Genomic DNA, 13413 nt, shown 5'->3' on the forward strand with positions numbered 1-13413 from the left:
CAAAGACGGCCACGCAAGTCTGGAATATTCCGTCAATTCGCAATCATGCACGATGCTGGAACAGCTGGAGCAGCTAGTCCTTAACGGCACCGTTGAAGAAGAGCGGAGACGGTGAGGTCAAGCACTTCACCCGCATTGTCTGGCGCCCAGAGGCACGCGCAATGCGGAACGCTGACGTGAAGAACACGCCTAACGTAATTATTCGCTATCGGTCACCAGCGTGGAATACGAAGCAATTTAGGGCTCACAGCTATCGCTCACTGCCGTTTCATGAAAAGTGAGCGTTCGTGCTCTGAAGGGAGAGAATATGAAACCTCATATGACCACTTTATCCGCACCGATTGAGTATTAGTTGTGCTATTCGCTACCTATTTTTGACAAGCTTATGTTCTCGTGGATTTTGATTACATCTCCCGGAGTTTTACGATGGCAGTGCCTTTTGCAGACGGCTTGAGATTATCTGTGGTTTATCTCGGCAGATCAAGGCTGTTGGCCCTTCCGAGCTTGTCCGAAGTTTCCTCGTGTACGGAACTCAAGGCATAAAGTTTGCTACAGCTTGGGCGTCTCCCAGGACAGCCATCGGCTGATCCTGGTTCATATAGTGCCACAAACCGTCATTTTGCTATCAACGTAATGATGCCTGTCAGTGCAATAATAATTCAAACGCTTTAACGGAACACCGAAAGACATTGGCCAAGCCATCGTCTGGGACGTGGCTCGTGTGACTGCCAAGGAGAAATCTTTATCAGCACGCTTGCTCACGGAATTGCCCTGAATTCACATGATACACCAACGTGATCAACGAAAACGACACAATCTTCCAGGGATACACATATTATTTTCCACAAAAATTGTCGCAACTTAAGGCAGTGGCCCATTTGCTCATCTTAGTTTGATCAAGGTACCGGTAGGGGTGCCGAAATGTCCATTCTTTCTTTTTTTCTTTGAAACGGTTGAAACAATTGTCATGAAAGCATCCTGCCGTGACTTGACGTCGTCCCGTACGTCGTGGGCGCCTGTGTAGCGCTAGCCCTCGCACTTATGATGCAGCCGCCAGTGGCGACGTGGAAGGAAAAGAGTTTTAAAAGATATCTAGCTTGACAGGCCCTACCTATGATGCCTACAGATGCTCTTATAGTGCCTGCGGCATCAAGACTGCCAAAATGAGCCTTTCGTTAAGTAACTGAGCCCAGAAGAGAAGAAAAAATAGAGGATTGTTACGACGTACTTGAAGCATGCCAGCAGTTGCCGATAAGCAGGGGATATAGAGGACCTTTCATCTTTGTATTTTGTGGTGTTTATGAAAGGAAAATTAATAGTGCAGTTATTTTATCGCCAATATATACTTGTCCAAAATGCAGAAGACAAAACACAACATGCTACCGGTGATTTGCTAAACCACGACCTTCAAATTTCCCTTTCCTATCTTATCAACTCAGGGGTATTTGTGTTGCGCGTACCCTAACCCTGAAAGGATTCATACAGAGGGAGGAGAGAGCAAGGAACTTCCTTAGCGGCTTATTGGAGGAACTTTCGCTTAAGCTACATAAGCCATGTTTTATTCGGGCGAAAACTGCGACACATAAAAGAACACAAGCACAGGACGAGCGCAAACTATAAACTGATTTATTCAGGGGCCGAGACCATAAATATAGAAAACAGCTGCGCATGTACGCAAGGTACATTCATGACAAGCCCAGATACAGGTGTACGCTCAAAAATGCCAGCTCCTTGTTGCACAAGCCAACTGACGCACCACTTACACAATTGCTATCGTTCCTTATCAGAAACGCATGCGATGACATATTACTGCCCCTGCCAAGAATCTTTGTCTCATGAAAACATGGTACATATTTGAAATCTCTGCAATGTTGAGAAATTTGTCCTGCTACCCTTATCTCCTAATGAACGCCCACACTCACCTGTACGATAATTTACGCAGCGTCCTTTCTGGCATATATAGGTCTTTCACATGTCAGTGGCATCTTGTAGCGAAAGCTACACTGGCCACGAACCTGCGGTTTGCCTACGGGGGTGCTCCGAGGAGCCACAGAGACCGACCTTGAGCCGTTGCCTAGCAACCGCCGGAGCTGGCGGACGTCGCGCGCTCGCTGCGCCATCTGGCATGCGTTCGCACCGTGCGCCAATTTTTGTAAACCACTCCTGTCGCACATTCTACAAAGTGCTTCAGGTGCCTTTTTCCACAACCACTTTTCCTCTTCTTATGTTTTGCCATGAGTGAGCACTGCTCTTCTAGCCTCTTTGGCGCTGAGAATTTCATCGGTACTTCGCACCTTTGAGGGGAATAACGCGCTACACACGGAGAAAAACAGCCATTGAAACGACGGAAGCAGGGAAAGCGCGTTTGTCCTTTATCCGTCATATCAGTTGCTGTTTTTTTCCGTGTATAGCGCGTTATTGCCCTCAAATGTACAACCAACTAGCTCACATTGCTGCCTTGCTTACTTCGTACCTGCTGGCCACTTTCTTGAGTTTGTGCGCGATAATGTGTACGTAAGGCATCACAGCAGCTTGCGTATCATTGTTTGTAGCCCTTTTGCGGGCTTTTTTTCAGCTTCTGGAACTTCTGGAGAAGAGATTCACATACCGCTGTCCCGCTAGCACAGGGGTAACCTGCAGCGGCCAATCTTGAAATTTGGTTTCCAAAGCTATCACTCATTCTATGCTTGCGGAACCTTTTGATCGCTTACTCTAGACAAAGGGTAGCAATGCCTCTCTAGGCAGTTTTCGAGTGAGCTCAATCGATTGGAAGTAAATCCTTCGCTAGCCTGGGATGGAGCATTAAACATAGGTGAAAATCGGACAGGACCAGTTAGCTGCATGTCCAAATACTGTAAAGTGTTCGCGGTAAGGACTTCGTGCGTGAAGGTCACCCCTCAGCAAGTCTTCTGAATTGATCTAAAATATCAGCCTTCAAGTCCTCACACTGCACATCATCCTTCCTTGCTAAAAGAATTAAAAATTCATCTACAATCCTCAATACTTTTAAAATTTCGAAGCCATCTAAAGCCGTCGTCAAGGACTGGTCAAGGATAAAAAAATGTTGCACAACACAGGTGCCACACATGAGCCGATACATATACCAAGCCTTTGCAAGCAAAACCTGTTGACCTAAGTTATGAAGGTGCTGTTCAGGTAAAATTCCAGCATAGCGATAAAATTGTGTGCTGTCATCCTTGTTGAGTTCTGTAGGGACACTTCTTCATTGTCCTCAATGCATGTTTTAACTCGCGCCAGCAGCTCAGCATGCGGGATCGAGTAAAAAAGGTCCTCTACAACTATAGAAAACGTGTACCAGATATTATCCAGCTTTTTAGGTCGCCTGCTACATCCTTCGAATTTTTGACAGCGAACGGGTCAGGTATATATATATATATGTATCAGCAGCGCGAACACAACACAGGAAGAAGAAGCAGAAGATAGTACAGAGCGCCGAACTTCCAACTTTTATTGTATGTATGTTGTTATTTAATTGTCATGTATGATAAGCTTTTACGAATGCTTTAGAAGACACAAGCTGACCTGGCTTTGCCAAGAACCTGTCTCGCTCACTACAGTCGCGAACGCAATATCTATTTTATGAGCCAAGCCATTTTCTGAGCATTTTCTGTGCGGGTTTCATGCATGAGTTTTACTAAAATTTAGGGGCTCGAACCTGAATAAATCAGTTGATAGTTTGCGCTCGTCCGGTACTTGTGTTATCCCCTTATGTGTCGTAGTTTTAGCGCAATATAAGATGGCTTATGCAGATCACCAACAGCTGTTGTTAAAGCATAAATCGCTTAAGCCGTAACGGTGCCTCCAGCCACTGTGAACTTAAGTCAAGAAGTTATTGGCTCTAGCGGCTATAATAAAGACACAAGATCGAACCGCAAGAAGTTTCTGAAAGTAGAAAAGATGTCTCTTTCTCTCTATCCCTTTTCATTTGTGAGCCGCGTGGCCCTTGCAACCGTCACGAATCCGTAGCGTGTTTCGCGATTTTGTTCAGTCGCATCATGTCGGGCGCTGGCGCCTGCTTTGCGGAACTGGTCACAGACACTGGCGTCAAGTTCCTTCATGTATTAGTTATGTCGGTGCTGCGACAACTACGGTCGTGTTCTAGTTTGTGCTCTTGACATTCCAAATTGCGAAGGGTGAAGCGAGACACGCACGGATAAGACGGCAACCTCTGCCTATGCTCGCCTCCTCGGAACCCACCGCTAATTTCGTCGTGGTGGTTGTGAACCACGCTTTAATCACTACCATTGACGAAACAGCCATCGTGCTTGGTCTGCTGAAGGGTTGGCATATCATCTGAGCCGATTGTGCATCTGAATGTTAATTTAATTCTATTGATGTCGCTTGTAAAACACGGACAGTGAAGACCTTAGCGTGATAGTGGTCTGCTTTCAAGTGTGTGCATAAGTAGTAAAATGCTTTTTCAAAGTTTTTACGATTGTAAGATACATCGTGCACGCATTAAATTGCGTTAACTCACTGTGTACAGAAGGATCCTTCTCTATTGCGCGAACAGTATGCGCGAAATGATTGCACACTTATTGCGTGAACGATGCCCAATTTGATGGACTTAGAATGTCGGGTGCGCTGTTTGCGATAAACTTAACACCTCTGGTATGTCTACACAGATTATCTGCCGCGTGTCGAATTCTGGAACCGAGACCAAGTTTATTTTGAGAAATATCTCTTTTAGACTGAAAGTAACGACCAGGACATATATGTCAATAATATCATGCAGAAATGTGTTCTCTACTCCCGCTACATTAGACTGGACTCCGGTTACTACAATCAACTAGCAGCGCAGCCAATTTTACCACGCCACAACAAGAAATAAATGGTGTATGAAAACCCGTATAAAGCGCGGCGCACGGCCACGCGCAGAGCAGGCGGACAAGGCTACATCCGCCCAACATCCGCCCAACATCCATTAGGTGGCCCGATTTTTACCAGTACACGCCTGAAGCAGATGCCGTGCGAACACCCCCCGCGCCTGCGTGGTTTTGTCGTCCGTTGCCAAGGTGATTAATATGAATTATTCCGCCTCCAACTACTTTCAACGCAACCGAAAGAGGAATTGGCGCTAGCGTTGCTTGTTCGTGGCCTCTTGGGAATATAGAAAGTTTCACCCCTTGGTTGCAATGCCTCTCATAACATGCCCCTCAATTCTCTTGTCATGTCTGCTTATACGCAAAATGCAAGCTTCGCAGAAATTCCTAACAAGCAGATGCATCGGGACTAAAGCAGAAGAGCAGTTTTAAGGGCGGAAGTTGCAAAGGATTCCTTCCCGGGCCTTACGATGCAATGGTGAGAAACTTGCGTATTTGCACAATGGTTGCGTAATTTTGCTGTGTGCACCAAAGAAATATATACGCTAAGTTGCCCATTTGCCACTGTACACATTTACTTGCTCTCAGAGCACACAGCTGTTATATAAGACTCGCCCCTGTATTCGGAAGGAGAAAAACTTTAGAACAATCCCTGACATTTTTAAAAAGGCAAATAACTGCTTGAGGATATCAGAGAAGGTTAAGGAGAAAGCAAACTCTAATCGTCCACTCAACGTTTATATTTGAAGAAATAGCACCAATACCAGGACTCCACACTAGGGAACTAGGGCAGAAATTTCGCTACGCCTATTAACACTGGTAGCTGCACCACTACCAGCCTGCATTCCTTCGCATAGTATTCTGAGGCTTTGATCGGGCACGAACACGCCGCGGCGCTTTGACTGACCATGTTCACTTGCTGCGAAGCGCTTTCTATGATCGCGTTGAGCTGGCGCCTCTTGCGCCCTTCTCTTCGCTTGGGCGAGAATGCGTGCAGATGCCCAGCTGCTGCACCAAGAGCCAGTGCTGTTCAGCGGCGGTAAGTTTAGAGATGAATGACGCGGCGCGCGGCTACCTAAAGACGAGGAAGCGGCTGACTTCTTGGACAATCAGTAAATTACGCATGCGCTTAGCGTGTCTGTGATTTCTCAAAGACTCACTGAAGCGCAAAAAACCTTTGGAGAGGTAAAGCTTTCTGTGTTTAGAGCATCGAGCCTGTACGTAGGGTTTGGGCAGTACCGTATTTGAGGGCTCTGGGTTAAGCGGGAATTAAAAAAAAAATCTGAGTCATAATAAATACACTATAAGCGTTAACTACGACTGTACAGGGTCTTGCCGGGTAAGCACGGTAATGGAGGGTTGTGCTATTGTAATGAACGCACCAGCCCTACGCCAGAGGTAACATCATACTTTTTAAGCACCTGGGATTCTTTAGCGCGCACCGACATTGCGAAACGTGTTTTCATAATTTGCCTCAAACGAAATCGGTCAACATTCAACCCGCGACAGTGTAGTGAAAACCCTGGCGCGAAAGACACTGAAAGACCGTGGCCGCTGAAAGACGCACAGAAAGAAAAAAGTATCAGAGCGAGCTGAGAAAATGCAATACGTAGATACGAAGACAACCTGAAGCGCATTTGTACCGGAGTTTCGTTTAAAGATAGCTTTGAATGTCAGTTTTTATATCAGACAGCCCGTGGTTATTAAGTCTAAACAAAAAAAAATGGGTTTGGCAAAAACAGCGCTTTTGGGCAGTTTTATTAAAGCCTCGAACACGAGCTGCGCTTTATCTACAGAAAAAGCGCGCGCAAAGAAAGAATTTTTCGACTAGCACGAAAGCTACCCTTCCTTCCCGATAAAATGCGTAGAGTCGATCAGACAAGGCGTTGTTCAATGTCACCGGCAGCGGCTTCCTGCCAGGTTCTCTGCTGTTCACATTTCTTGAAGTAGGAAAGGTATAGAACACAGCCACATGACGTTAGTCGTGAAGCGCAGAGTAAATTCTGTTGGGGCAGGGTGATGCATCGTCAGGAATACAAGTGATATGCCATGTGCGCCGGCGCCACCGCCACATCCGTATAGATAAGACATGCAGATATGAAAGGAAATTTCTTGTTCCGGCCAGCATGCTGACGACTACCTTCTATACGATCTGATACACAAGCTATCAATAGTACTACCGGGCAAGGTTAAGACATGGATCGCAGTACGTTCGTTTAGAGATGTTATTAGGAAACTATAGATATGACCCGACAATATAAAGTCGTCAGCATTCCAACCGATTATATTCTATGATATGAACCTATGGATAGACACACAGGAACAGGTGGAAACCGTCTCCCTTTCCGAAGCAATGCAGATGTGGAAGAATCCATCCTGGCGCCCAGCACAAATGCAGGACTACTGTCTAATCCAGGAAGACGCGCTGCCGTCTGCCTTGAAAAACATATTTCGTATGTTCTATATGCAGCTAGGCACGAGCTCGAGACTGAAGCGAAATAATATTTTCCTGAATTGCCTGAAGCAGCAGCCAGGATGGAATGAAATCGATATGTAGGAGTAAATATGCCTTCGGACAAATTTTTCGTCTTGATAGAAAATTAATAAACTGCTACATCATTATAAATTGAACACTACCGATATTGCTGCGTCAGAATACTGAGGGTGAGACGAGAAGTTTTTGGAGTAAAAGTGTTTATTCACGAGATAGGTATCTAGGTCGAAAACTGATTTATCGTCGACGGGAAATATAGATTCGCCGAAGGCGCTCCATTTGCTTGAAGTACAACATCTGTATAGCGAATTCGATTAGGGTGAAAGGATAGCTTTGATCTGATTTCTAATCTCGCTTATATCCAGTCGTGCATCGAGGACCGCAAGCAGGCATACATTCCCCAGTGTCGGTTCCAAGTGCAAAATTCAAGGGGGGCGCCTTGTTAACCTAAAGTGCGATGAGGCGAAAGCCTTAAGTGTGGTGGCGTTGCTTGTGTCACTGATGTGTGGTTAAGATGTCGAGCTCCGCCACTAAGAGTGGAACGCGACAGCGTCTTGCGACGCTGCCAGGGAGTCCTCAGAGAGCCATCGCCGTTAGGCTCTAAGACCTTTCTCGTTGGTAAATTGGTTTTTGAGGAAAGAAAATGTATCTGACTCGCATATCTTTGTGGACACCTAAACCTCGCCGTAAGGCAATGGAGGAAGATTGGAGTGAAGGAAAAGACAGTATTTACTGGACTCGCCTTTGTTCATTCCAAACCATCGAGGTGGTGTGGCGGATTGGTTACCGTGCTCTTCTTGCAATCCACAGACACTGGTTGCATTCGCCAACTCAACCAATTTCCTGCTCTGTTTTATTTATTTATTACTTGGAGCATCACTATACCGTCCTTTTGCTTGGTTCCATGGTTACTAGCGAAAGTAGGATTAGCCCCGATTGAAGTTCGCGCACGGTGACGTCATGACCATTCTAAACATGCCTTCGGAGAAATTTTTCGTGTTGATAAAAATTAATAAACTGCTGCATCATTGTAAAGGGAATGCTATCGACACTGTTGCGCCAGAATACTATGGTGAGCCGAAAAGTTTTTATAGTAAAAGTGTTTATTCACGAGATAGGTATCTAGGTCGAAAACTGATTTATCGTCGGCGAGAAATATAGATTTGCCCAAGGCGCTCCATTTGCTTGAAGTGCAACATGTGCCCAGCGACTTCGATTAGGGTGAGAGGATAGCGTTGACCTGATTTCTAATGAGTGGGATTTCGCTTACATCCAGTCGTGCATCGATGACTGCAAGCAGGCATAAATTCTTTAGTGTCGGTTCCAAGTGCAACACGTGAAGATCGGTCAGCGTCGCTTCCTTCTCAATCCCTTCTTGCATGTTCGCTACCGGGCCATAGCCGGCGAAGAGAAACACTCTTTCGCCAGTAATGCAGCAACCTTGAAATGCCCTGGCAGACGGTCCTGAGCCCCACGGCTTCACCTTACTCCAGCACGATGTCTCAGGGTCATACTTGTGCATGTCTGCACAGAAAGTGTACATAACTTCGTCGTACCCTCCAAAGATGTACAGCTCGCCTCTGTAGACAAACGCTGAATGCCCGTGCCGACCCACGGGGGGAACGCCCTGTACTTGTGGGCGCACCCAAGTCGAGGTGGTTGTTTCCAGGTAGAACAATGAGTTGACATTTTCAATGCGATCGGCGAGAAAAGTGGCAGCTAAGCCGCCACCCCACACGTACATGCGGGTCCCGATTGCAGAGGCCGTGTGGAAGGATCGCGAAGGAAGGACCTCTCCAGTGGTGGGGACGCGATGCCACTCCATGGTATCCAGGTCGAGTGCGCTGACAACTTGGGAATCATGTGGGTCACCAAAGACATACATGCGCTGACCGATTATGCAAGCTGAAGTGCCGTAATGCAGTGTCGGTGCCTCACCACTCACTTGAGGCCAGCTCCATGTCATGGTGTTGGTGTCGAAACGATAAAAGACGATTTCCGACTGCCAGCCGTTCCGTAAGCCCCAAAGGTACGCACAGTGACCGTAGACGACAACGGTGCGACGGAAAATGTTGTACGGCTGGCCACGGAGCTGTGAATATGTTTGCACGATATCCCACTTCGACGTTGCAGGGTCAAAAATGGACACGTCGACGACGTTCCTTAAGGGTTGAGGCCCGTCCACTTTAAAGGAGCCGAATGAGTAGACCTTGCCATTGATGGAAACGGCGCGGTGGTTGACTTGCTCTGGAACACCACTAAATCGCACCGTCCACATCTTGGCGCGGCAGCTAGTGCTCTCAGAAACGCGGCGCCATCGTTCCAGCGATGCTGCCGGCCTCACGTGGCCTATTCCTGACGCTGCGATACGGTGACCGGTTCCAGCAACGCGTGCGACAGGGATGACTTGAAGGGCGACTATGCTTGTCATATATTAGAATATTTTCGTCATGTGATGATGCGCAAGTGGATGAACGTTCCAGGAAAAAATTGTGAAGTTGCGGTCGCCAAAAAAAAGTCCTAAAACCATCTGATCATTTATGGGAGCTGAGGAAGGTGCTTCAGTGATTTTGCGAGCCTATTTCTGAGCGAACTGTCTTGACGCTACGAGCCACGTGGTTAATGCTTCCCGATTGACTCTATTAGACACTTTTAGCTAGCCGGTTTTGTGGTCCGCTACATGGCTGAGCGGGCGCTGAATTGCGCATGCGCAGTACTCAGCCGCCAGCGGAGCGGCGCCTCCGTTCTGCAGGCGCGCCGGCTTAGTGGAGCGTCGTATCCTATGGAAATGCTTCCAGTTTTCCGGTTAGTTCAAGATGTCTGCCTTTGGCTCGACGGTTGCGTCTGAGAGCGCTTTCCAGTTTCACTGTATCAAGGGCTCATTTTCTACACTACACTCGTTTAAAGCGCTTCAAAATTGACAAAGATCGCTGTTTGCACTGCGGCGTAGTCAGGGTGAGTCCTTTCGAGCGCCGGTGAGCGCATGTGTAAGCGGGTGTCTGAAAATGCCGCAGTCGTAACCAAGCGCGATTGGACGTTGCGAGCTGCGAAAAACCGCGTGGACCTCCGTACGGGCTACACCAGCAAAATGCAGAACAAATTTGGGAAAGTCGCCCCCTTCACGCATGTCAATTTATTTTGCTAATGAGCAGACGTTTGTGCCATCATATCCAGAAGTGTTCACCCCGACAAACTGCAAGTGTTTCCAAATGAAATGATAGTCTATTTATCTCCACTTTAGTAGCGCCAAAGGGAACATACACTGCCGCAGTCTGAATTCTTGTTGTGCGCAGCGTAGAAAAAAGGAAAAACACTAATATAGCGGTTGACAGCGGCGCTTCGCACGAACAAGTTGGCATTGCTCGGTGTGGATCAAACTACCAACGCAAGTCACGTTTTCTTTCACTGAGCTGCCCGATCAGGTGCCCTTTAAATACGCTGGTTCACTTAACTCTTGTTAAGTTCCAGGCAAACAAAAACTAAGAGATATGAACTGATCATCATCATCACCCTGACTACTCCCAATAGAGAGCAAAGGCCTCCCCCATTTATGTCCAATTAACCCTATCCTTTGCAGTTGCGGCCACCGTATCCCAGCAAACTTCTTAATCTCATCCGCCCACCTAACTTTCTGCCGCCCCCTGGTACGTTTGTCTTCTCTTGGAATCACGGAGTGGATATGAACTAGAAGCACAAGTTTCGATTTTGTCCATCAAATCGGGTCTATTTATCAGCGCTAGATGGCGTCACAAGCCAAACCACTCTGCTGAGCCTTACCAGCGTAACAATTTGCTTTTATATAGCTTGCTCGCCGCACGTCCGCTATGCTTATGATGAGCAGGCCAGCGTAAGCGGAGGGGACTGTAAAACCGGTCAACTAAAACTGTCTTATGGCAACCTTCGGAGCAAACTCCAGTGACAGGGGACAAATATATTAGTGACATTCTGCTGCCGATCTTTTCAGAAATAACGCTTCTTCTTTTAGTTTCGCATCCTCACCATGAAGCAACCTTACTATGTACCAGTTCCGCTTACTGTTTTCATAAAGCGCCAGCCCAATCACATTGTGATCAATGACCAATCTGTCCGGCACTGCCACAATAAAAGAAAGGACGTGAATGGCGGCTAATTAACAATTGCGTTTCAGCTTCTTGCATGCAGAGCCCGAATGGCTGAATAACCGCGCATGTTTCTTGAAAATTAACGTCGTGTCTCTCGATCGCTGTGCTTCTCATAGTATTGCTAGTGAAATAAAAAAAAGCATATCAATGCAAACTATTGCTTTACCGTGAAGCTCGAGTGTAGTTCTTTAGCAGCTGCTTCGAACAGTCAGACATATTTCCTTTTTTAATACAGCTCACCTGGCAAACGTAGGCTCGAGACAAGCTATCAGCTATGCTTGGTACAACAACCGTGCCCTCCAAATTAAATTCATTCACGCATGCAGAGCAGCCTGAAAAGAAAAAGGAAAATAAGGCTAGGTTTTGTTTCTTTTCAACAGCTACGGTGCTGACTAATTCGTATGTAAACATCGCAAAAGTTTTTCGAGATGTGAGGGCGAGAGCTTTTACGTACATCGAATCTCAAGCACGCGGTAACTTCCAGCCTTACTAAGGAATCCACCAGAGCGTCAAGAAGCCGCTTTTTGTTTTCAAAGACGTGAGCTTTAGAACCGGCGTTACCACCACCTCCTCCCCCATGCCCTACTTCTGCAGCACCACGTGTAGAGCTGGGAAGGACCAAATAACGTGCAACGCTGGAGCGATAAGCAACAAGTTTTCCTGCACTCCTTGCACAGAACACCTGTTACAGAAGGTACAGTTGAAAAACTTGCCTTGGTATGAGAAGAAATGCTAGTCATTCCATTTATTGGGATCATACCCACTATCGTGCGGTAACGCCTATAGTGTGGATTCCCCGTCTTTAGCCGATGTGTTTTTGTTTGGCTGTTCCCTCAGATTATGAAAAGCAGTTCACCACTATCCTGCAAGAAAAAAGGATATAACAGCTTTTTCTTACCTGTACTAACCCATGAGGCAAGAACTTGCTTTGTAACGAATCGGATTCATACTTAGTTGAGCACAAGAGAGCTAGCTCGCGGAAGAGGGCAGAGTGGGTCGTAAAACAAATCGGGGTGAATGGAATTCTAGCCGAAATGAAGAAGAAGATATGGCCTTGGTCAGGACATGAAATGCGACGGCGAGATAACCCGTGGTCATCAGGCAAAGCCCTGGATAGCAAGAGAAGGCGGGCGTAGCAGGGGACGGCAGAAAGTTAAGAAGGCGAGTGAAATAAAGAGGTTTGATGGGATAAGGCGGCACCAGCTGCCAAAGCACCATGTTAATTGTACAGGTATGGGCGAGGCCTTTGTCCTGCAGTGAACGTAGTCAGGTTGATAATTACGATTCGTTTGTTTGCTTGTCTGCTTTTCTGGAGTCTGTCTTGTGTCCGGCTGCCAACCGTCCCTCCGAGTTGTGGGTCACCCGGCAGGCTTGTAGATAGCGGGTGTTTCAGCGAACACTTTAAAAAGTTTTCCAAAATAGGCATTTTGGGGTAAATATATGGCTTTTGTGGGATAGTATTATCTGAGTTGGCGGATGCCATAAAACCGGTGAATATTCTTAAGTAACCAACTGTAGCCGGTCTGCTTGTAGACGCTTGTTGATAATAGCACTATCAGAGTTTGTAATTTCGAAAACGCGATTACCGTTGTGCGCTGTGCTCGAGATAATTAGCCTTTTTCGTCTAGTTACCTGCACTGGAGGGGTGCTTTACATGCATCCTTTCGAAAGCGCATGTGTTTTCGCACTATGCAGCGAAATTGGCGCTCTTTCTCATTCAAAAACATCGGTGGAGTGCTGACACAATGGTTCGTCCTCTCAGCAATGTCAGAAGCTTGCGCTATCTCCCTCGTAACTTTTTTCACGTATTTGTGAACTATCGTCGTTCTTTCGAAGAATAGCGCCAATGTTTTATGAATGTAACCTGCAGTGAGTCAGGAATGTGGGGGTATAACTCTGGCCCTCTTGGGTTCGTGCATGATAGTTTTTATCCTGCGTTTTTCTTGCCTGTTCG

General features: G+C 46.8%; 1 protein-coding gene across 1 annotated transcript; it reads right to left on the reverse strand.

Moving 5' to 3' along the window:
- Positions 1–8554: 8554 nt before the first annotated feature.
- On the reverse strand, positions 8555–9616 carry LOC149327166 (kelch domain-containing protein 3-like). The gene has a single exon (XM_089564804.1). The coding sequence runs from the start codon at positions 9614–9616 to the stop codon at positions 8555–8557; it is 1062 nt and encodes a 353-aa protein (XP_089420930.1).
- Between the last annotated feature and the right edge of the window lie 3797 nt (positions 9617–13413).

This window comes from Amblyomma mixtum, chromosome 10 (assembly GCF_055824585.1).
Source record: "Amblyomma mixtum isolate Tamu chromosome 10, ASM5582458v1, whole genome shotgun sequence".
Taxonomy (NCBI): Eukaryota; Metazoa; Arthropoda; class Arachnida; order Ixodida; family Ixodidae; genus Amblyomma; species Amblyomma mixtum.